We start from the raw sequence: 25,625 nt of genomic DNA, 5'->3' as shown, positions 1-25,625 counted from the left end.
GGAGGGTTCATGCGGACCTGAGGCCGTCACAACCATTCTACCCAACAGCTAAAATAACAACACAAGGCCGCTGTTAAACTTCTCGCTACTCTGTCTCCTCTGGACTCCTATTCTCCATTAGTGTGACCACATAAAGCGAGAATATCGTGGTATGATCCTCAATCCGATATTTTTGCCACTTAGTTGTAAATTCTGCGAGAAATTCTTTGGTGAAGCCACATCATCCCACGTGATATTTTCCTACACATATATGGCCAAATTACTGGATATTATTTAGCTACCCACATTTATACTAGTCAGAGAAAGTGCTATTTTACAGTGACGACATAAGACTGCATTTATTTAATACAGTACTGTAGAATTTAGCATGCATCTGTTATCTTGTAATTTTAAGCTTTAAATTTTTATTTTACACTTCAAGGAGCTGCCTTGATGCTGGGAAGGGCTCTGGATCCAAAGAATTGGAGCTACCTTCCCCTTTCTCGGATTAAACCTGATTACCTCCCATTTAAAGGGAGCTGAGCAGCGCTGTATGACCCTTTTGGGTTTAACAGTTATGATTGTAATAATCAAGGGGGCTGCCTTGATGATGATGTAGGGCACTTGATCCAAGGAATTGAACATTCCCTTCTCTTCCTTGGCTCAAACCTGATTTACTTCCCATTTTTCACATGACCCCTACTAGTTTAGTGCTTCCTCAAGAATGTAATTTTCTTTTTTCTTTTATCTGCTTTATTATTATTAGTTGAATATAAATAACATATACATGTGCCTTCATAAGATCAGACAATACAAATATAATTTTTTTGTTTCTTTATGTGGTCCAAAAATAATGTATTTTATATATACTGTAATACAACATTGGTAGGCACAAAAAGCTATTAGTAGACAATTCATTTTGGGCAAACTGACTTTGAGGAATTGAAGATTTTATTTGGATTATGAATCTGGAGGGTTAGTAACCCAGGATAACCCACTTGTGTAACTTTTTGGGGTTATCCTAGGTAATCTATACATATGCTGCTGTATGATAATTTATGTATGTAGCTGTATGTGTACCTATACCTGAATAAACTTACTTAAAGCCACTCAGACGTATTTCTATTTCTGTTCTTTCTTCTGCTTTTCCAGGATACAACCTGCAACAGTTAGTTAATGCCCAAGTACCTACCTACTACTGGGGCAACAGATGTAATGAAACACACCTGACGTTTCCACTCATGCATACGTAATATACTCTGGCTTGAAATACATAGTAGCCTTAAAATACTGAAAAGTACAGTCTGGATATTCTAGGTAAAGTCTTCACAACATATACGTAACCTGCATATCTTGTTGGATCCAAATGGTGTACTAACAACAGTGAATGAAAGACACTTTTTCAGAACAAACTTTTGTTGGGATAATGTGTCATTCTTAACTTGATTCAAATTCAGTTCAAATTCAGATTTTTATTTCTTTGCATTGTATACAATGTGTGATTTACATATTATAAAATATTGTTAAGCATAAACAAAGCCACTAGCATTCCTGAGCATTTCAGGCAAACTAATCCTAATCCTTACAGACTACTTAAAACTAGACATAGGTTATGGAGTAGTAAATTTTAATTATTCGTTATTTTATATTATTACAAAAGAGAGGTAGCCAAAAATTTTATAATTAATGAGATTTATAGTAGAGAGGTAGCAAAAAACAAATACAGTGGAACCTTGGTACTCGAACAAGTCCCTCCTCGAGCAATTCAGTATTCAAACACTTTGTTTGGTAAAAAAAAAATCACTTGGTAGTCGACCATTTTCTCAGCACTTGACCAAACAAACATGATCTGCCAGAACTTTGCTGTAAACTATTTCATGTTTCTTCACATTTTTTGGTGTTTTTTTTTATATTATTTCTATAAATAAATTACCATGGGGCCTACAAAGACTAGTGACAACAGCAAACCAAAAAGAAATTTGGTTGGGAAAAATTCTTTCGGTACTCGAACAGATCAGCCTTCTGGAACAAATTAAGTTCGAATACCAAGGTTCCACTGTAAAAATATTACACTAAATACAATTTACAGTATGATGAAGCTCTACACATAGTAAAACAACATCCTAGTGAAAATTTTCAAGGATATCCTTCATTAAATGAGCTTAAAGAAAATGTCATTTGTATTTACTTGACAGTATGCATTAACTGTATGGAAGTACCCTAAACTAAACTAAACTATCATGTTGTCCGAGACTGAAGATGTCCTTCTATATTTCTAGCCATGGTTTACCAAGATATGTTACCGTACCTTTACTTACTAATTGTAAGCACTGTAATATTTATTTTTAGGCATTTATAGTAATGTGAAACAACATTTGCAACTCATCGCTTGAGTATACTTACTGTGAATTATTCCATTTTTACCATGTAATTAAAACCCAAATTACTGTATTAACCCTTTGACTGTCGCGGTCGTATATATACGTCTTACGAGGTACTGTGTTTGACGTATATATACTCATAAATTCTAGCGGCTTCAAGTCAAGAAGGAGAAATCTGGTAGGCCCACATGTGAGAGAATGGGTCTGTGTGGTCAGTGTGCACCATATAAAAAAAATCCTGGAGCATGCAGTGCATAATGAGAAAAAAAAAACTCCGACCGTTTTTTTTTTTAATTAAAATGCCGACTTTGTGGTCTATTTTCGTATAGTATTTATGGTTGTATTCTCGTTTTCTTGGTCTCATATGATAGAATGGAAAACATATTATAGAAATAGAGGTGATTTTGATTGATTTTACTGTAAAAAGAACCTGGAAATGGAGCTCAAAATAGGGGAAATGTTTGATTTTTGCCGATGTTCAAAAGTAAACAAATGATGTCATTGTTCAATAAATGTCCAACTAGCCATTCTAATATGCAGTCATGAATGGGTTGATGTTATTTATACAATTATTACAGTATTGCAGTAGTCTGCATAATAGTAAATCTTCTATTTTTTGTTTGAATAAAAATTCAAAATAGAAAGCAAGAGTAATATCAGAGGGGCCTGGAGACATGACTGATGAACAAAGAAAGTGTTATTTTAGAGCCAGGAATGTCTGCATTGTTCATTCTGGACCTTATTTTGAAATTGTCATGTTGTTTAGTTTTTGTGAAATTGGCCAAATTGCAAAATTCTGACCACGTTATTGGGTAGTTGAAATTGGTAAATGGGCAGTTTCTTGTACTCAATCGATAGAAAAAGTGAAGTTCTAAAGAAATAGCTATGAGTTTGGTCGACTGGAACAATGGAATTAGCCGAAAATAGGGCTCAAAGTGGGCAGAATCGCCAATTTGTAAATATCGCAGAGGTCGCTAACTTCGCGAAAGCGTAATTCCGTCAGTTTTCCATCAAATTTCGTTTTTTTTTTTTGGTGTCATTGCAATCGGGAAAAGATTCTCTATCATTTCATAAGGAAAAATATTTTTTTTTTTTTTTTTTTTTGAAATTTTGCGACACCAGGAGACACCTCAGGATTGGGGGTTGCGACAGTCAAGGGGTTAAAATTTCTTAATTTTTTGTAATAAATCATGAAGCTTTGTAGTACTGTACTGATTATAAATAGCAGTCTAAGATCGGGATTGCATTTTCAGGTAGAAAAATGAGCAGTGGCTTTATTAGTGAGAAGGAAGCAGCAGAGCGACGCCGTATTCGGCAAGAGAATTGGGAGAAAAACCGAGCGGAAAATGACCCTGAGGAAGCCCCAGAGGAACCACCTCCAGACCCTCGCTCATTGTTTGAACGTCTTCAGGAGCAGCGGCAAAAGAAACAAGAGGAATACGATGAAGCTCACAAGTCTGTGTTCCATGCTACAGCTGTATCTTCTCTTGTTAATATTGAGCATGACTTCAGTTATTGCTAACATTAGATTTATAGTGTCGTTGAGTAAATTTATGTATATGGTCATTGGTGTTAGTGGTACCATATATTGTACAGTAGTACAGTGGACCCCCGGTATTCGATATTAATCCATTCCTGAGAGCTCATCATATGCCAAAATTATCGAAAGGCGAATTAATTTTCCCCATAAGAAATAATGGAAATCAAATTAATCCGTGCAAGACACCCAAAAGTATGAAAAAAAAAAAATTTTACCACATGAAATACAGTGGACCCCTGGTTAACGATATTTTTTCATTCCAGAAGTATGTTCAGGTGCCAGTACTGACCGAATTTGTTCCCATAAGGAATATTGTGAAGTAGATTAGTCCATTTCAGAACCCCAAACATACACCTACAAACGCACTTACATAAATACACTTACATAATTGGTCGCATTGGGAGGTGATCGTTAAGCGGGGGTCCACTGTATTAAGTTTAATGCACACAAACTGAAGAAGACATGCACAGTTTGTAGTACTCTACTAACAATAGAATACATGACACTTACCTTTAATGAAGATCTGGTGATGATTGATGGGATGGCAGGAGGGAAGAGTGTCGAACTTATTGTTTTGAAGGGGAATCCCCTTCCATTAGGACTTGAGGTAGCAAGTCCTTTTCTGGGGTTACTTCCCTTCTTCTTTTAATGCCACTAGGACCAGCTTGAGAGTCACTGGACCTCTGTCGCACAACAAATCTGTCCATAGAGGTCTGTACCTCCCGTTCCTTTAAGATTTGTCTAAAATGGGCCATAACATTGTCATTGTAATAGTCACCAGGCCGGCTTGCAATAGCTGTGTTAGGGTGATTTTCATCCATAAAGGTTTGCAGTTCAACCCACTTTGCACACATTTCCTTAATTTTTGAAGTAGGCACAATGGATTCCACAACTGGCATAGGCTTCTCAGGGTTAGCCCCAAACCCTTCAAAATCTTTCTTAATTTCCATACTAATTCCCACCCTTTTTACCACAGGGTTGGCACTTGAAGCTTTCTTGGGGCCCATGGTGACTTATTTTGCAGAAACAAGCACCAAAAACACTGTGATAATATGGAATGTACCGAAAGTATGCTTAGATACGAGCACACTGGCTGGCTTGTAAGCACTGGCACGCACGGGGCAGTTCAGGTCACACATGGACATGTCTCGGACGGATCGCGTGTGGCGGGTTTTTTTAACGAGTGGCGAGGCAAAATTTTTGCATTAAAATGTATCGAATACCGGATTTATCGGATACCGAAGCCATCGAATACCGGGGGTCCACTGTATTGCTTAATTAGATGTTGATTAGGTTATAAGATTTGAGAATAGTAACTGGGATTGTATTGCTGAAGATTAATATTAATTATTTGTTTTACATGTGCTGTGATGATGAGATCCTCTTTACATTGTTTAGTAGTAAGCAGTCAGTAAATATATGTATGTATGGTATTTGCTATTATGTACAGTACCCAGTAGTTTATATTTTATTATGACTTAAGGTAGTTCATACTAAAATGGAAGCACTGTGCTATGACTTGAACAAAATTTTTGGAAGAATATGTAATGGTCAGACAAAACAGTCTATGATTTTATGGATATAAATACTTTGCAAATAGCCCACACTGAAAGAGGAAACATTAGAGGATGTTTCAACCCATCTTGGAGAACTGAGAGAAATAATGGCCCAGGATGGATTGAAGTATCATCTAAAATTTCTTTTAAATTTAGGCTGTATATTTGTATAATCTCCATGGGGAAGTGGAACAGAATTCTTCCTCCGTAAGCCATGCGTGTCGTAAGAGGCGACTAAAATGCCGGGAGCAAGGGGCTAGTAACCTCTTCTCCTGTATGTATTACTAAATGTAAAAGGAAAAACTTTTGTTTTTTCCTTTTGGGCCACCCCGCCTCGGTGGGATACGGCCGGTGTGTTGAAAGAAAGAAAGATTTGTATAATGTTCATCTAGGGTATTGTTCCCCTATTATTGATAACAGCACAACCAATGGAGGAAGAAAAACAAAACATTGCTATTGGTAAACTCCTTATTCCCTTTACTAACTCTAAACAGACTTTTGTATTTCTATCCATTCTGTAATACCAGTCTAGATCCTTTTTACATGCATGCATTATTAACTAGCAGGAAGCTCTGCACAAATTTGGTAGCAGGAATGAGGTAAAATAGGCACCAAACAAACAAACAAATACATTATGGGTAATTTCAACCACAGGGAGATCGATTGGGAAAACCTGGAGCCACATGGGGGTCCCGAAACATGGAGAGCCAAGATGATGGATGTGGTACTGGAAAACCTCATGCATCAACATGTCAGGGACACTACCAGAGAGAGAGGGGAGGATGAACCAGCAAGACTGGACCTTGTGTTTACCCTGAGCAATTCAGACATTGAGGACATCACATATGAGAGGCCCCTTGGAGATAGTGACCATGTGGTTCTGAGTTTTGATTACATAGAATTACAGGTGGAGAGAGTAACGTGAGTTGAATGGGAAAAGCCAAACTATAAAAGGGGGGACTACACAGGTATGAGGAACTTCCTGCAGGAGGTTCAGTGGGACAGAACTGGTAGGAAAGTCAGTAAACGAAATGATGAAATTTGTAACAACAAAATGCAAGAAGGCAGAGGAAAGGTTTGTTCCCAAGGGCAACAGAAATAATGGGAAGACCAAAGTGTGTCCTTGGTTTACCCGAAGGTGTAGGGAGGAAAAAACTAAGTGCACTAGAGAATGGAAAAGGTACAGAAGGCAAAGACCCAGGAAAATAAGGAGATTAGTCGAAGAGCCAGAAACAGGTATGCACAGATAAGAGTACGAAAATGACATAGCATTGAAAATCAAGTCTGACCCGAACCTGCTGTATAGCCACATTAGGAGGAAGACAACAGTCAAAGACCAGGTGATCAGGCTGAGGCAAGAAGGTGGGGAGCTCATAAGAAACGATCAAGAAGTATGTGAGGAGCTCAACATGAGATTTAAGGAAATATTTACAGTGGAGACGGGAAGGACTCTGGGAGGACAGAACAGAGGGGGACACCAACAAGGAATATACCAACAAGTGTTGGAGGACATACATACAACTGAGGAGGAGGTGAAGAAGCTGCTAAAGGACCTTGACACCTCAAAGGCAATGGGACCATACAACATCTCCCTGTGGGTCCTTAGAGATGGAGCAGAAATGCTGTGTGTGTGCCACTAACCACAATCTTCAACACATCCCTTGAAACTGGGCAACAACCTGAGTTATGGAAGATGGCAAATGTAGTTTCCATTTTTAAAAAAGGAGACAGAAAAGAGGCACTAAACTATAGACCAGTGTCACTGATCTGTATAGTATGCAAAGTCATGGAGAAGATTATCAGGAGGAGAGCGGTGGAGCACCTGGGACGGAACAAGAGTATAAACGACAACCAGCATGGATTCATGGAAGGCAAATCCTGTGTCACAAACTTTCTGGAGTTTTATGATAAAGTAACAGAAGTTAGACACGAGATAGAGAGAGGGGTGGGTTGATTGCATTATCTTGGACTGCAAGAAGGCCTTTGACACTGTTCCTCATGAGAGATTAATGCAGAAGCTAGAGGATCAGGCTCATATAACAGGAAGGGCACTGCAATGGCTCAGAGAATACCTGACAGGGAGGCAACACCGAGTCATGGTATGTAATGAGGTATCACAGTGGGCACCTATGACGAGCCAGGTCCCACAGGGGTCGGTCCGAGGACCAGTGCTATTTTTGGAAAATGTGAATGACATGATGGAAGGGATTGACTCAGAAGTGTTTGCAGATGATGTGAAGTTAATGAGGAGAATTAAATCAGATGAGGCTCAGACAGGACTTCAGAAAGACCTGGACAGGCTGGACACCTGGTCCAGCAACTGGCTTCTCAAATTTAACCCTGCCAAATACAAAGTCATGAAGATTGAGGAAGGGCAGAGAAGACTGCAGACAGAGTATGGGCTAGGTGGACAAAGACTGCAAACCTTGCTCAAGGAGAAAGATCTTGGGGTGAGTATAACACCGAGTACGTCTCCGGAAGCACACATTAGCAAGATAACTGCTGCAGCATATGGGCGCCTGGCAAACCTGAGAATAGAGTTCCAATACCTTAGTAAGGAATTGTTCAAGACACTGTACACCGTGTATGCCAGGCCCATACTGGAGTATGCAACACCAGTTTGGAACCCACACTGGGTCAAGCTCCTCAAGAAATTAGAGAAAGTGCAAAGGTTTGTGACAAGGTTAGTTCCAGAGCTAAGGGTAATGTCCTACGAAGAAAGGTTAAGGGAAATCGGCCTGACGACACTGGAGGACAGGAGGGTTAGGGGAGACATGATAACGACATACAAAATACTGTGTGGAATAGACAAGGTGGACAGGATGTTCCAGAGAGGGGACACAGAAACAAGGGGTCACAATTGGAAGTTGAAGACTCAGATGAGTCAAAGGGATGTTAGGAAGTATTTCTTCAGTCATAGAGTAGTCAGAAAGTGGAATAGTTTAGCAAATGAAGTACTGGAGGCAGGGACCATACATAGATTTAAGATGAGGTATGATAAAGCTCATGGAGGAGGGAGAGCGAGGACCTTGTAGTGTTCTGTGAAGAGGCACTGCAACCACAATTAGGCGAGTATGCACACACACACACACACACACACACACACACACACACACACACACACACACACACACACACACACACACACACACACACACACACACACACACACACACACACACACACACACACACAGTGGAATAGTTTGGGAAGCGATGTAGTGGAGGCAGGATCCATACATAGCTTTAAGCAGAGGTATGATAAAGCTCACGGCTCAGGGAGAGTGACCTAGTAGCGATCAGTGAAGAGGCGGGGCCAGGAGCTCGGACTCGACCCCCGCAACCTCAACTAGGTGAGTACACACACACACACACGTACACACACGTACACACACACACGTACACACACACACGTACACACACACACGTACACACACACACACGTACACACACGTACACACACACACACACGTACACACACGTACACACACACACGTACACACACACACACACACACACACACACACACACACACACACACACACACACACACACACACAAGTGCAAAGTCATGAAGATTGGGGAAGGGCAAAGAAGGCCGCAGACGGAGTACAGTCTAGGGGGTCAGAGACTACAAACCTCACTCAAGGAAAAAGATCTTGGGGTGAGTATAACACCAGGCACATCTCCTGAAGCGCACATCAACCAAATAACTGCTGCAGCATATGGGCGCCTAGCAAACCTCAGAACAGCATTCCGACATCTTAATAAGGAATCGTTCAGGACCCTGTACACCGTATACGTTAGGCCCATATTGGAGTATGCGGCACCAGTTTGGAACCCACACCTAGCCAAGCACGTAAAGAAACTAGAGAAAGTGCAAAGGTTTGCAACAAGACTAGTCCCAGAGCTAAGAGGTATGTCCTACGAGGAGAGGTTAAGGGAAATCAACCTGACGACACTGGAGGACAGGAGAGATAGGGGGGACATGATAACGACATACAAAATACTGAGGGGAATTGACAAGGTGGACAAAGACAGGATGTTCCAGAGTTTGGACACAGTAACAAGGGGACACAGTTGGAAGCTAAAGACACAGATGAATCACAGGGATGTTAGGAAGTATTTCTTCAGCCACAGAGTAGTCAGTAAGTGGAATAGTTTGGGAAGCGATGTAGTGGAGGCAGGATCCATACATAGCTTTAAGCAGAGGTATGATAAAGCTCACGGCTCGGGGAGAGTGACCTAGTAGCGATCAGTGAAGAGGCGGGGCCAGGAGCTCGGACTCGACCCCCGCAACCTCAACTAGGTGAGTACAACTAGGTGAGTACACACACACACACACTATAAAAGAGGGGACTACATAGGGTTGAGGAACTTCCTGCAGGAGGTTCCGTGGGACAGAGAACTGGCAGGAAAGCCAGTAAATGAAATGATGGAATATGTAACAACAAAATGCAAGGAGGCAGTGGAAAGGTTTATTCCCAAGGGCAACAGAAACAATGGGAAGACCAGAACGAGCCCCTGAGTGAAGTTGCTACTTTCTGCCCGTCTTGTGATATAGAAGCTTGCTTCATGCTGTCCTCGAAGTGGATCCAAGTGTGGTACTTTGACAATATTGGCCTTGTACATAGCAGTAAGGCCACCCACATCCCTCCTGTGTTGAAGGCTCTGCTGAAATGACAGATCTATCCAGGATTGGTCCAGGCGAGAGATGAGATGTCTTGCTCTGTTCTCTACTCTGTCAAGCAGTTGCAGATGAGGGGGGGGGGGGCAGGCAAACCCAGAAAGTGGAGCATACTCAAGGTGTGAGCGTACTTGTGCCTCCTACAGAATCTTGCAACCCCTACTTTCAAGCAGATGCGAGATATGGCGAAGTGCTGTAAGCTTCCTGGCTGCCTTGTTTGCAAGATTTACAGTGTGGTTCTTCATGGTCAGTTTGGAGTAAAATTTCACCCCAAGGATATCAACTTCTTCCCCAGGTGTCAACACCCTCCCATTCATCCTTACCTCTGCACCGGCATTACCATTATGGTGCCTAGAGACCATCATCATTAGTGTTTTCTCAGGTGCAAATGTTACTTGCCATCTATTTCCCCAAGCTGATATAGCTCTTAGCTGGTGATTGATGTAGCTTAGACTGTCAGTGTACTGTCGTCTGCATATGCATGGGTTTCTGGGATGAGATGAAGAAGGTCATTGAGGTAGACATTCCATAACAATGGTCCCAGCACTCTTTCTTTCTTTCTCTCTTTCTTTCTCTCTTTCTCTTTCTCTCTTTCTCTTTCTTTCTCTCTTATTCTCTTTTTCTCTTTCTCTCTCTTTCTGCCTATTCTTTCTCTCTCTCTTTCTTTTTCTTTCTCTTTTTTTTTTTTAATGCAGGGTTTGGCAAGATTAGGTTAAGGATCCTTAGCTTTATTGACAAGCTATTCACAGGTTAAGGATTCCTAACTTTATTGACAAGCTAATAGCTGTTACCTACATCAGCTCATTTGAAAGCATTTTTATTGTTATGAAACATACAAGTAGGGAACAGGATGAAATTGGAGCCATCTGTGGGCCAGCATTTTCATCTGATCAACTGACTTTATCTCATTGACATCATAATGCTGTACGAATGTTTTCCATACTCGAGTCATCCTGGGAATAAGTGATCTCAGATGAAGTGATGTTCTGGAGAAGGGTAGAGCCAGAGTGAAGTTGCTGCTTTCTTCCCATCACAGTGTCCTCACTCATTTGCCATGTTGAATATATCATAATGTCCTGCTTGTGTAGGTATATGAAGCCCTGACTGAGACATCTAGAAGCTCATGTGATCTTTAGTCCAAAAGTGTCTAGAACCTTCCTCATAGTAATTATTTAATTTACACTTATAAGCACTCATAAAAAATAAAACATTTAATTCTAATGGTCTTACAAAGAAGTTACAGTAGTTAGATTTACATATCATTTGGTTGTAGTTTTGATTCAACTGTAATGAAGATAAAAGTTGATACAAATGCATGTTCAATAGAAAGCCATTTATTAAGTGAAGTACACCTACCATCCGACTTACGACCTGCTCGACTTACGACCACTCGACTTATGACCGTGTTTTTTTTGCCAAATTTCTGGGAAATAAACAACTATTTGTGTTGTACACAGTGTTTATCCTAAACCTTACAGTATAAAATACAGTACTAACAGCATAAAAAGTAAAACATGAAATACCAAAATAAAACAATAAAATAAAGTCATTACAAAAATGTGATGTTGATATTCAGTAGTAAAGTTCGACTTACATCCATTTCAACTTATGACCGGTTTCTCGGAACCGAACTCAGTCGTAAGTCGGATGGTAGGTGTATTTTAGGCGAGCTCGTCTTAAAACCTCATATACAGTGGACCCCCGGTTAACGATATTTTTTCAATCCAGAAGTATGTCAGGTGCCAGTACTGACCGAATTTGTTCCCATAAGGAATATTGTGAAGTAGATTAGTCCATTTCAGACCCCTAAACATACACGTACAAACGCACTTACATAAATACACTTACATAATTAGTCGCATTCGGAGGTGATCGTTATGCGGGGGTCCACTGTACTACTAAATTCTAATTCTGGCAGATTTTTAGTTTAGTCTCAATTCTACATAAATCCTAGTGCTCAACGGTACATAATAATAATATTAAAATTTTAATTAGCATTCATCTTTGTACAATAAAATATAACTATTACATGATTAAGTTAACTACACTGTAACCATTTCCAGACAAGAGAAAAATATTGTTTTTTATTATTTTTTTTATTAACACATCAGCCGTTTCCCACCAAGGCAGGGTGGCCCGAATAAGAAAAACTTTCATCATCATTCAATCCATCACTGTCTTGCCAGAGGTGTACTTACACTACAGTTATAAAACTACAGCATTAACACCCCTTCTTCAGAGTGCAGGCATTGTACTTGCCACCTCCAGGACTAAAGTTCAGCCTGCCGGTTTGCCTGAATATCGTCATAAATGTTACCTTGCTCACACTCCAACAGCATGTCAAGTCCTAACAACCATTTTTCTCCACTCCTATCTAACATGCACACGTATGCCTCCTGGAAGTCCAAGCCTCTCACACACAAAAACCTCCTTTACCCCCTCCCTCCAACCTTTCCTAGGCTGATCCCTACCCCACCTTCCTTCCACTACAGAGAAAAATATGTCTTCATTAATTAAGTATGAATTATTCTAAAAAGGCCTATAGGTTAAATAATAACATCACTGTCAATTGCTCTACAAATATTTATTAATTTTCAGGTTTAAAAACATGGTGCGTGGGCTAGAAGATGATGAGGTGGACTTCTTGGAACTTGTTGACCGCAGCAAACTACAGGAAGAAATACGAGTTCGCACCGAGGAAAATACTGCCATGATTGAATACAGGTTCCATAGACAGTCTTAGAATTATATTGTACAGTCTAGTACAGTTTGCAAATTAGAAAAGTTTTGATAATGTTTGAGCTGTAATTTGTAATAATGAAGGAGTTCTAATTTACCATATTTTGGCTCTTCAACTAGTATTTATCTTACTTGATTGTGGTGTACATACTGTGTTTTGAAGGTGGGTATTACAAGCCTTGTACTTTGAATGTCGGGTTGGGATTCATAAATTTTCTTAATTTTAACCCTTAAACGGTCCAAACGTATATACACGTTTTTTCAACATCTGAAAGTATGTAAAAAAATGTAGATCTTTTTTTTTGTTTTACATTTGAAAACGTGTAAAAAACTTTTATCTACATTTTTTTTTGTTATATTTGAAAATATGTAAAAAAAAGTAGATCTACTTTTGTAGCACTACGAATTTGAACGTCGATCTGTTTGGACCATTTAAGGGTTAAGATAAAAATTGGGAAGTGGGTGGTAGTGGTTGTATTATTATTTTTATTATTATTACTATTCATATTATTATTATTATTATTATTATTATCATCATTATTATTATTATATTCATAATAGAGCTAATCCCATTTTCTCATATGGGTTATAAATGGCAAAATAGTAGGTGCGAGGCATGTAGGGAAGAATTTGTGCAAAACTGAAAGTCAGAGTTGGTTGACAAATGGGTGCATAACCAGTAAAATAATAAAATTACAAAGAGTGGGCTCAGTAATGTAAAAATGAGAAACATGTAAGGAAAAAGGTCAGTCATGCATGACATAAATGAATGTAGAGAATACAGTATTCAAGTGCATATGATGAGTAAAATTATGAGTGCCTAAATTTTTCAGTTTTTATTTTTTTTGCAGGAAAAAAGTGTCTGCCATGCAAAAAAATATTGCCGAAGAAGAAATAAGAGCAGAAATGAAAGCTTCAGAGGCACGGAAAAACTCAGGAGGAAGTAAAAAGACATCACATCTGTCTCTCCTGGCAGGAGCAATCAAGAGAAAAACTAGTGATGATGATAAAAATACACAGGAGGCTGGTGAAGCTAAAAAGACAAAAACTGGTGAGCTTAGAATGTTTTTTAATGTAATAGTATAATGTAATATTAAGAGTAAATGAGGATGCAGTTGAAATTGGGGGAACACTGAATAACTAAGTGTTTATTAGTGGCATAGAAGAATTTCACTAAATGTGAGGGACAATCCAAGAGCCCTTTCACTTCATCGTGGATCTCTTAGTTATCTGCCATGTGATGTACTGTGTTTACGAATGAAAGGATTAATGTCAAAGGTGTCATTTATGTTAATGTAGACAATGTGCCCTTAACTGAAACTTATTTTTCCATTGTTAAATGTTCAGAAAAAGCAGCAGATATCTAATGTTTTTTAATATAAATAATGGTCTCAACAAATAATGCTGTTTACTGCCCACATTCTTATTCTGAAACATTGGAAGTTATTCATTTATAAGATTTGTCTCCATAAAACACTTTTACAGTAATGTATTTTCTTCAGGAAGTCTGATTTTTAGCTGATGTTTTTATTAATTCTCTAATGGGTATCTTTATATACATGTCAATGATGGGTTTAACCCTTTGACTGTCGCTGCCGTATATATACGTCTTACGAGGTACCGTGTTTGACGTATATATACTCATAAATTCTAGCGGCTTCAAATCAAGAAGGAGAAAGCTGGTAGGCCCACATGTGAGAGAATGGGTCTGTGTGGTCAGTGTGCACCACATAAAATAAATCCTGGAGCACGCAGTGCATAATGAGAAAAAAAACTCCGACCGTTTTTTTTTTAATTAAAATGCCGAATTTGTGATCTATTTTCGTATAGTATTTTTGGTTGTATTCTCGTTTTCTTGGTCCCATTTGATAGAATGGAAAACATATTATAGAAATAGAGGTGATTTTGATTGATTTTACTATAAAAAGAACCTGGAAATGGAGCTCAAAGTAGGGGAAATGTTTGATTTTTGCCAATGTTCAAAAGTAAACAAATGATGCCATTGTCCAATAAATGTCCAACTAGCCATTCTGTTATGCAGTCATGAATGGGTTGATGTTATTTATACAATTATTACAGTATTGCAGTAGTCTGCATAATAGTAAATCTTCTATTTTTTGTTTGAATAAAAATTCAAAATAGAAAGCAAGAGTAATATCAGAGGGGCCTGGAGACATGACTGATGAACAAAGAAAATGTTATTTTAGAGCCTGGAATGTCTGCATTGTTCATTCTGGACCTTATTTTGAAATAGTCATATTTTTTAATTTTCGTGAAATTGGCCAAATTGCAAATTTCTGACCACGTTATTGGGTAGTTGAAATTGGTAAATGGGCAGTTTCTTGTACTCAATCGATAGAAAAAAATGGAGTTCTAAAGAAATAGCTATGAGTTTGGTCGACTGGAACAATGGAATTAGCCGAAAATAGGGTTCAAAGTGGGCGAAATCGCCGATTTGTAAATATTTCCGAGGTCGCTAACTTTGCGAGAGAGTAATTCCATCAGTTTTTCATCAAATTTCGTTTTTTTGGTGTCATTACAATTGGGAAAAGATTCTCTATCATTTCATAAGAAAAAATAATTTTTTCTTTTTTTTTTTTAAATTTTGCGACACCAGGAGACACCTCAGGATTGGGGGTTGCAACAGTCAAGGGGTTAAGGAGGCTTTTTAGGGGTGAAACAAATATTAGATAACCATATCAGTTTATAGAGGTTGTTTTGAATGCTATCAGATTTAGTACTGCAAAGTACTAAATGAAATGCTTCACAACTAACCCACAAATTGGAAATTAAATTGGACTGTATTTTGGTATCTCCTGAATCATTTTATCATGTGTATGCAAGAGAAAAGAGAAAATTAGAAGTTTAAGTCAGGTTAAGTGAAGCAAGAAGACACTCAAGATCAAGTTAAGTTGCATGTCTTGTTAAGGTTAGAGCATTCAAGAATGTTCTGAGAAAGAAGGGTGGACTAAGATTCAAGGTACCAGATAGCTATGAATGCTGCATTCGAGCTTGGATTGAACAAAATAGAATATGTAAAGGCTTTGAAGAGGGCTTGATAAATTTAACAGAAGAAAATCAGATAGAAAAAGTGGATAGATTTCTTCTCTAATATGACAGAAAAGAGTATTGTTATTGTCTACAAGGTGAACACTTACTTCTGCTCTTTAAGTCTGTCAGAAAGGAAATTCTTTGTTTCACCAGTGTATTAGAGGGCAAGTGGAGCAACAAATAAAAGTAATTGCCTGAAGCATTAGTGCTTTGAAATGTATTAGCCTGATAAAATACATGTTTAATATCTTGTGGACAAAGAGTGTTATTAAAATTTCATAAATTAGCAATACCTGTATAAGGAGAGATGGAGATAATGGAGATGTCATTTGTGAAGGCTATGTATGGAGTGAATGTTATGCAGAGAATTCAGAGCTTGAAGAATATTTAGACATTTAAGACAGGCTGGAACAAAATAGACTCACAGTGAGAGTATATAAATCTGGGGTGCAGAAAAGGATTAGGAGTCATCCCAGAAAAGGTTGGAGAGAGGGGGTAAAAGAGATTTTGAATGCCAGAGGTTTGAATGTCAAACAGGCTTTTATGAGCATTTTAAATAAGAGTGAGTGGAGGCAAGTGGTTCTAATGACTTGAAGTGGACAGCTGTTGGAGTGTGAGCAGGGTAACATTTATGAAGGATTCATGGAAATGAGTTAGCTGGACTTGAGTCCTGGAGGAGGGAAGTGCAATGCCTTCACTCTAAAGGATGGGTGAGAATGTTGCAGTTTAGATGTCATTGTGCTTCAGGCAAGACATTGATTAAGTGAATGACAGTGAATATGCATTTTTTTTTTTTCAGGGGTACCCTTCCTTAAGGGGAAATAGCTGATGTATTGAAAAATCTTAGTTAAAAATAAATAGAATTAAATACAGAATATCATGGCTCGGGAGCATCTCCAATTACAGTGGACCCCCGGTTATCGTAATTAATCCGTTCCAGTGTGACTAAAACCGGATTTGATGATATCCGAATTCATTTTCCCCTTAAGAAATAATGTAAATGCAATTAATCTTTTCCAGACACCCAAAAGTATTAAAATAACTTTTTACATGAAATATACATATACCTACACAGAAAACAATGAGACATGAAGAATAAACAATAATAACATGACACTTACCTTTATTGAAGACTTGTTGATGTATGGAAGACAGGAGGAGAGGAGAGGATGGAGGAGTTACTATTGTTTGGAAGGGGAATCCCTTTCTATAAAGACTTCAGGTACCAAACCCTTTTCTGGGGTTACTTCCCTTCTTTGTTTTTTAATGCCACTAGGACCAGCTTGAGATTCACTGGACCCCAGTCGCTCAAAAAATTGTTCCACAGAGCTCTGTTTCTGGTTTTCCTTTAAAATTTCCCTAAAATGGGACACGACATTGTCATTGTACATGTTGTCAATTCGGCCTGCAACAGCTTTGTCAGGGTGATGTTCATCCATAAATGTTTGCACCTCACTCCATTTTGCACACATGTCCTTAATCTTTGAAGAAGACACCTTCTTCCATCTCTCTTCCTCCTCCTCTGAAGCAGTTTCCTGAGCTGTGGTCACTGTTGTAGCTCTTCAGTGGTTACCTCTTCCCTGTGGTCCTCCACCAGCTCTTCCACATCCTCGCCACTCACCTCCAACCCCATGGAATTCCCCAATGCCACATTACTTTCCACAACTGCCATAGGCTCATCAGGGTCAGCCCCAAACCCTCTGAATCCCTAACTTGGACACATTCTGGCTACAGTTTTCTCCAAACAGAGTTCAAAGTCCTGGAAGTCACTCCCTCCCAAGCCTTACCTATTAGGTTTATGCAATGGAGGATACTGAAGTGATCTTTCCAGAGCTCTCTTAGGGTCAATTCAGTGTCCGAGGTTATGTCAAAGCACCTCTGAAACATTGCTTTGGTGTAGAGTTTTTTGAAGTTTGAAATGACCTGCTGGTCCATGGGCTGGAAGAGATTAGTAGTATTAGGGGGCAAGAACTTAACTGTGATGAAACGAAACGAAACTCCTCCACAATTTGCTCATCCAAGTCTGGAGGATGAGCAGGAGCATTGTCCAGTACCAGGAGGCACTTGAGTTCCAACTTATTTTCCAGGAGGTATTTCTTCACACTCGGGCCAAACACTTCATTGAACCAGTCAAGGAAAATTTCCCTCGTGACCCATGCCTTACTGTTTGCCTTCCATATCATACACAATTTACTCTTGATGACACTGTTTTTCTTGAACACACTGGGATTTTCAGTGATAATCCAGTAAAGGCTTCACTTTGAAAACCCCATTAGCATTACTACAGAACATGAGAGTTAGCCTGTCTTTCATAGGCTTAATGTTGAAAAAAAAAAAAAAATGTCCTGGGAGTGCCTTTACCTCCTGCATGATGTAGGTTCTCTGGCATTTTCTTCCGAAAGAAACCTGTTTCATCACAATTGAACACTTGTTGGGGTTTGAATTGTTCAGCCTCTATGTACCCCCTGAATTCCTGAATATATTTTTCAGCCACATATTTGTCAGAACTTGGAGCTTCGCCATGCCTTACCACACTGTATATGCCACTAAGCTTCCTAAATCTCTCAAACCAGCCTTTGCTGGCCTTAAATTCACTAACATCAGCACTAGTTCCAGGCATTTTCTTTGCAAGATCATCATGCAACTGCCTTGCCTTTTCACAAATTATCGACTGCATAACACTATCTCCTGCTAACTGTTTTTCATTGATCCACCACCAACAGCAAAGTCTCCACATCTTCGAGTATTTACGATCTCTGTTTTGTAAGCATATTTGCACCTCTTGCAACAACAGCTTCCTTGATTTCCTTTATCTTGGCCATGATGGAAGCAATGGTTGTATGGGGTTTCTTATACAGCCTGGGAAGCTCTGCCACACATACTCCATTTTCATATCTTGCAATGATGTCTTTCTTGAATTCTATAGTGTTTTTCACCTTCTTTACCAAAGGGCTGGCACTAGAAGCTTTCTTTGGGCCCATGGTGGCTTATTTAGTAGTTGCAAGCACAAAAAAGAATGGAATATTACGAAATGTATCGTATGAACGGGTGGGGTGATGATCACTCGATGATAAACAATAGCGGACTGACTGTGAATTGTGTGGGATGGTGTGAGGGGCCGCTCGTATGCATTTGGGACGAATGACTATTACCGAGGTAAATGATGATCACCGAGCCAATATTTTGACGAAAAAACTTTACGATTACCAAATAATTACGAAATCCAATGACTACGATATCTGGGATCCACTGTACTTATAACAAAAATACTTGTGAGAACATAGGTTCTGAATTCTGAACACTCAACTTAGGAACAATTTTCAGGAATGCATTAATGTTGTAAGTGGCAGACCTTATGTATATGGTATTCAGCTTCTTGGCAGATTACCTTACGTTCATATATTGCAACCTATAAACATTATTTTATTTTACTTACTCAGTTATTTTCCAATCTTACATTCATTTTTTATTATAAGCTCATCATTATTAGCCATTGCTTCTGTTGCTGCATAAATTTTAATCTTTTATTGAAATTACTTAATTCTGACAATATAATTCTCTGATGCTCTGCTTTAAGTATAGTTGTACTTTTTTTTTTTTTTTACTTCTGCACCACATGCATAGATTTGGTTTCAATTTCTCACTCATCCTCTATATGTAATGACATGAGCTAAGTTTGATCATGCATTATTAATATGTAGCAGCATGATTTTGTTTTCTTTCAGAATCACCTAGTCAAGGAAACACCGCGACAGTTCATCCAGTCTCTGGAAAATCAGGCTTTCAGTGCATTGCCGTTTTGCCTGGATTAGGTATCTACACAGACTCCAGTGACTCGGACAATAATGTAGACTCTGATAGTGATGATGATGATGATCATGTTCAGTTACCTCGGCAGCCTCGAGATATCACAGGTCGTATCGTGAAGCCTACAACACAATGTAGTGGCCAGTCTGGCTGTTGATGAAGTGAGTTGTTGAAAATAAAAAAGAATAAGAAGACAAGTCCTAAGTTGAATCATGCTGGCCACAATGCCATCCTTACAGTAATTGTATATGAAGATTAGTGCTTCACAGAGCATGAGTGCTCAGCCTTCCAGTCTTGAAAGTTATACGTGAAAAATTGCCACCATTGAAATACTGTACTTCTTCCAGTACAGAAGAATTTTTTTTTTATTTTCAACAAACCGGTCATATCCCACCGAGGCAGGGTGACCCAAAAAGAAAAACAAAGGTTTTGTTTTTTAAAGTTGGTAATTTATGCAGGAGAAGAGGTTATTAGCCCCTTTGCTCCTGGCATTTTAGATGTCTCTTATGACACGCATGGCTTACAGAGGAAGAATTCTTTTCCACTTCATGTGAAGATAAGAGGAAATAAAGAAAGACCAAGAACTATTAAGAAAATAGAAGAAAACCCAGATGACTGTGTAAATATATATGCATGTACATGCATGTGTAGTGGGACTTAAGTGTAAGTAGAAGTAGCAAGATATACCTGTTATCTTACGTGCTGATGAAACAGAAAAGACACCAGCAATCCTACCATCATGTAAAACGATTACAGGTTTCTATTTCACATTCACTTGGTAGGATGGTGGTACCTCCCTCGGTGATTGCTGTCTACCAACCTACTACCTAGGAGAATTAAATTTGACTTAATTAAAAAATGCATCTAGTTCATATACATACCTGATTTGTATTGTTTGAAGAATACTTTAAAAGAATAAGTTCAATCTAAAGATGTCTTAGTGGCAACTAGTCTCAGATTGGGAAAACACATGTCTAATTCTGTATATAAATTCCTATTGTATTGTTTATTGTATTTGCAGATTATTAGGTTACTGTAAGTGATTAAAGTGGCATAATTAGCAATTGTGTAACTGCAAATTTCTGAAAAGTATCTGTACATTTTACATTATATTATGAGAACACATGTAATTGCTGCCAAGGGAAATACAGAGCTTTTTGAATGATCATGACAAAGAAATATTACTACACAAAAATACACTAATTTTATTGTTAAATATGTGTATCAACCTTGCAACTTCACTGAAGCAGTCAAAACACAAAACTAATACAGGTGGGAAAGTACCCTAATACAGGTGTTGTACTGGCATTTATAATATAGTTTATCTTTAAGAGTACATATATGAATGCAGTCAGCTTTAATAGTAGCAAATGTATTGACTGTTGCATTTTTTTTTTTAGCATACAATCTTTCACTTATACTTGACCTGTTTACTGTATAGATAAATCCTATCCCCAATGTATTTATAGCCTTAGGGTTTTATTGCCTTCAAGTTCAAAGAGGAACCAAACAGCCTTCCTAAATCTTATTCACTATAACTCAGGGTAGAGACTGTACTTCATTATTTAAAATTTTGTAAATGTGAAGAGCAGCTCTTGCTGTTTCATATCCATTGTTTCACAAATGAACCATACATTAAACATGAATAGGTTTTTGTTTTTTCTTAGGGTCTGCAGTGAGCCACTGTGTGAGGAAGAATAATGCGAGTTGCTTAGATAAGGAAAATTAATAAAGTATGATGAATAAAAGTCATTATACAGTGGCTTGAATAATTTACAACTAACCTACACTTTGGAGAGGAAACAAAACATTTCAGTCCATCTGAGATCAGGAAGTTACATCTGACTTGATAATGATCCGAGAGGGTGTGAAATGTCGTCTACAGTTTTCCTATCTAAAGTGTGGGTCAGTTGTGAATTATTAGCATTCCTACAAGTAAAACAGTTTATGGAGCTAGTAAAGCGACAAAAAACAAGAAAAGACGTTCATGTTAATGCAGTATTTCTATTACATATTTATGTAAAATATGACATTAGAATACTATACTAGAGAGGTGTGTTCCAGTGAGGCTTTCCTAGTAATACTGACCAGTAGAGTAGTTGAAACACCAGTCATAAGGGTGATGGTGTCTCAGTCTTGGTTAGTCTAAAAAAAAGTGGCGTGTAGTTTGCATGTCCTAGCTAAGCACCTTCCTCAGGGGAAGTTCCTTGATGCTGGTGAGGGGGCTCTTGATCCAAGGGATTGGAATTGTTTTCCTCTTTATTGGGTTGAAACTTGTTGCCTCCCATTTCCTAGGCACTGTAGAACCCCTCCTGATTTTGCACTTTTCCCTAAATACAATAAGAATCAGCAAAGCACTATTAAATGATCCTCACAAGTACAGCACTTTTCATGATATAATTCTCTTAGCTGAAATATAATTACTTGTAATACACACAAATAACCTACCCATAGGAGAAAAGGAGATTGAAACTTATGACAATATTTTGGTCCAACTTGACCAATAATTAGTCACAAGTGAGAAGGGAAGGGATCCAGAATATATGAGGGGAAGACAGGGAACAGGAGAGGTAGAGCAGGAGGGAGGGAGTAATTGCAGTATTGTGCCTTTTTTATTCTTTACCTGTGGGGAGAGGGAGGTATTAGGTAGATGGCGAGAATATTTTGAGGAACTTTTAAATGTTGAGGAAGAAAGGGAGGCGGTAATTTCATGCACTGGCCAGGGAGGTATACCGTCTTTTAGGAGTGAAGAAGAGCAGAATGTAAGTGTGGGGGAGGTACGTGAGGCATTACGTAGAATGAAAAGGGGTAAAGCAGCTGGAACTGATGGGATCATGACAGAAATGTTAAAAGCAGGGGGGATATAGTGTTGGAGTGGTTGGTACTTTTGTTTATTAAATGTATGAAAGAGGGGAAGGTACCTAGGGATTGGTGGAGAGCATGTATAGTCCCTTTATATAAAGGGAAAGGGGACAAAAGAGATTGTAAAAATTATAGAGGAATAAGTTTACTGAGTATACCAGGAAAAGTGTACGGTAGGGTTATAATTGAAAGAATTAGAGGTAAGACAGCAGAATGTAGGATGGTGGATGAGCAAGGAGGTTTCAGAGTGGGTAGGGGATGTGTAGATCAAGTGTTTACATTGAAGCATATATGTGAACAGTATTTAGATAAAGGTAGGGAAGTTTTTATTGTATTTATGGATTTAGAAAAGGTATATGATAGAGTGGATAGAGGAGCAATGTGGCAGATGTTGCAAGTATATGGAATAGGTGGTAAGTATGCTGTAAAGAGTTTTTATGAGGATAGTGAGGCTCAGGTTAGGGTGTGTAGAAGAGAGGGAGACTACTTCCCAGTAAAAGTAGGTCTTAGACAGGGATGTGTAATGTCACCATGGTTGTTTAATATATTTATAGATGGGGTTGTAAAAGAAGTAAATGCTAGGGTGTTCGGGAGAGGGGTGGGATTAAATTATAGGGAATCAAATTCAAAATGGGAATTGACACAGTTACTTTTTGCTGATGATACTGTGCTTATGGGAGATTCTAAAGAAAAATTGCAAAGGTTAGTGGATGAGTTTGGGAATGTGTGAAAAGGCAGAAAGTTGAAAGTGAACATAGAAAAGAGTAAGGTGATGAGGGTATCAAATGATTTAGATAAAGAAAAATTGGATATCAAATTTGGGAGGAGAAGTATGGAAGAAGTGAATGTTTTCAGATACTTGGGAGTTGACGTGTCGGCGGATGGATTTATGAAGGATGAGGTTAATCATAGAATTGAAGGAAAAAAGGTGAGTGGTGCGTTGAGGTATATTTTTTTTTTTTTTTTATTATCACACTGGCCGATTCCCACCAAGGCAGGGTGGCCCGAAAAAGAAAAACTTTCACCATCATTCACTCCATCACTGTCTTGCCAGAAGGGTGCTTTACACTACAGTTTTTAAACTGCAACATTAACACCCCTCCTTCAGTGTGCAGGCACTGTACTTCCCATCTCCAGGACTCAAGTCCGGCCTGCCGGTTTCCCTGAATCCCTTCATAAATGTTACTTTGCTCACACTCCAACAGCACGTCAAGTATTAAAAACCATTTGTCTCCATTCACTCCTATCAAACACGCTCACGCATGCCTGCTGGAAGTCCAAGCCCCTCGCACACAAAACCTCCTTTACCCCCTCCCTCCAACCTTTCCTAGGCCGACCCCTACCCCGCCTTCCTTCCACTACAGACTGATACACTCTTGAAGTCATTCTGTTTCGCTCCATTCTCTCTACATGTCCGAACCACCTCAACAACCCTTCCTCAGCCCTGTGGACAACAGTTTTGGTAATCCCGCACCTCCTCCTAACTTCCAAACTACAAATTCTCTGCATTATATTCACACCACACATTGCCCTCAGACATGACATCTCCACTGCCTCCAGCCTTCTCCTCGCTGCAACATTCATCACCCATGCTTCACACCCATATAAGAGCGTTGGTAAAACTATACTCTCATACATTCCCCTCTTTGCCTCCATGGACAAAGTTCTTTGTCTCCACAGACTCCTAAGTGCACCACTCACTCTTTTTCCCTCATCAATTCTATGATTCACCTCATCTTTCATAGACCCATCTGCTGACACGTCCACTCCCAAATATCTGAATACGTTCACCTCCTCCATACTCTCTCCCTCCAATCTGATATTCAATCTTTCATCACGTAATCTTTTTGTTATCCTCATAACCTTACTCTTTCCTGTATTCACCTTTAATTTTCTTCTTTTGCACACCCTACCAAATTCATCCACCAATCTCTGCAACTTCTCTTCAGAATCTCCCAAGAGCACAGTGTCATCAGCAAAGAGCAGCTGTGACAACTCCCACTTTGTGTGTGATTCTTTATCTTTTAACTCCACGCCTCTTGCCAAGACCCTCGCATTTACTTCTCTTACAACCCCATCTATAAATATATTAAACAACCACGGTGACATCACACATCCTTGTCTAAGGCCTACTTTTACTGGGAAAAAATTTCCCTCTTTCCTACATACTCTAACTTGAGCCTCACTATCCTCGTAAAAACTCGTCACTGCTTTCAGTAACCTACCTCCTACACCATACACTTGCAACATCTGCCACATTGCCCCCCCTATCCACCCTGTCATATGCAGATATGTGGAGTCAAAAAACGTTATCTATGGAGGCAAAGAAGGGAATGTATGAAAGTATAGTAGTACCAACACTCTTATATGGATGTGAATCTTGGGTGGTAAATGCAGCAGCAAGGAGACGGTTGGAGGCAGTGGAGATGTCCTGTCTAAGGGCAATGTGTGGTGTAAATATTATGCAGAAAATTCGGAGTGTGGAAATTAGGAAAAGGTGTGGAGTTAATAAAAGTATTAGTCAGAGGGCAGAAGAGGGGTTGTTGAGGTGGTTTGGTCATTTAGAGAGAATGGATCAAAGTAGAATGACATGGAAAGCATATAAATCTATAGGGGAAGGAAGGCGGGGTAGGGGTCGTCCTCAAAAAGGTTGGAGAGAGGGGGTAAAGGAGGTTTTGTGGGCGAGGGGCTTGGACTTCCAGCAAGTGTGCGTGAGCGTGTTAGATAGGAGTGAATGGAGACGAATGGTACTTGGGACCTGACGATCTGTTGGAGTGTGAGCAGGGTAATATTTAGTGAAGGGATTCAGGGAAACCGGTTATTTTCATATAGTCGGACTTGAGTCCTGGAAATGGGAAGTGCAATGCCTGCACTTTAAAGGAGGGGTTTGGGATATTGGCAGTTTGGAGGGATATGTTGTGTATCTTTATACGTATATGCTTCTAAACTGTTGTATTCTGAGCACCTCTGCAAAAACAGTGATAATGTGTGAGTGTGGTGAAAGTGTTGAATGATGATGATAGT

General features: G+C 39.1%; 1 protein-coding gene across 3 annotated transcripts; it reads left to right on the top strand.

Moving 5' to 3' along the window:
• Nucleotides 1–21,390, top strand: LOC128693277 (PSME3-interacting protein). 3 transcript variants are annotated; one of them, XM_053782861.2, is made up of 6 exons: nt 1–149; nt 1,132–1,228; nt 3,614–3,815; nt 12,741–12,866; nt 13,733–13,932; nt 19,658–21,390. In XM_053782861.2, exons 3-6 carry the CDS (start codon nt 3,622–3,624, stop codon nt 19,894–19,896), a joined length of 759 nt encoding a protein of 252 aa, XP_053638836.2. In that variant the 5' UTR covers nt 1–149; nt 1,132–1,228; nt 3,614–3,621; the 3' UTR covers nt 19,897–21,390. The 3 variants fall into 3 exon arrangements, with proteins under 3 accessions (XP_053638836.2, XP_053638835.2, XP_053638837.2); XM_053782860.2 differs by having other exon boundaries at nt 1,132–1,296; XM_053782862.2 differs by lacking the exon at nt 1,132–1,228.
• Nucleotides 21,391–25,625: the final 4,235 nt, after the last annotated feature.

Source organism: Cherax quadricarinatus, chromosome 28 (assembly GCF_038502225.1).
Source record: "Cherax quadricarinatus isolate ZL_2023a chromosome 28, ASM3850222v1, whole genome shotgun sequence".
NCBI classification, from domain to species: domain Eukaryota; kingdom Metazoa; phylum Arthropoda; class Malacostraca; order Decapoda; family Parastacidae; genus Cherax; species Cherax quadricarinatus.
This window is presented reverse-complemented; position numbering and strand designations above follow the sequence as displayed.

Bases quoted from the DNA above. Each gene is read 5' to 3' on its own strand.
- LOC128693277 (XM_053782862.2), top strand. From the start codon at position 3,622: ATGAGCAGTGGCTTTATTAGTGAGAAGGAAGCAGCAGAGCGACGCCGT. The intron at 3,816-12,740 runs GTCTGTGTTCCA...ATTAATTTTCAG, and splicing joins GAATACGATGAAGCTCACAA to GTTTAAAAACATGGTGCGTG. The intron at 13,933-19,657 runs GTGAGCTTAGAA...GTTTTCTTTCAG, and splicing joins AGCTAAAAAGACAAAAACTG to AATCACCTAGTCAAGGAAAC.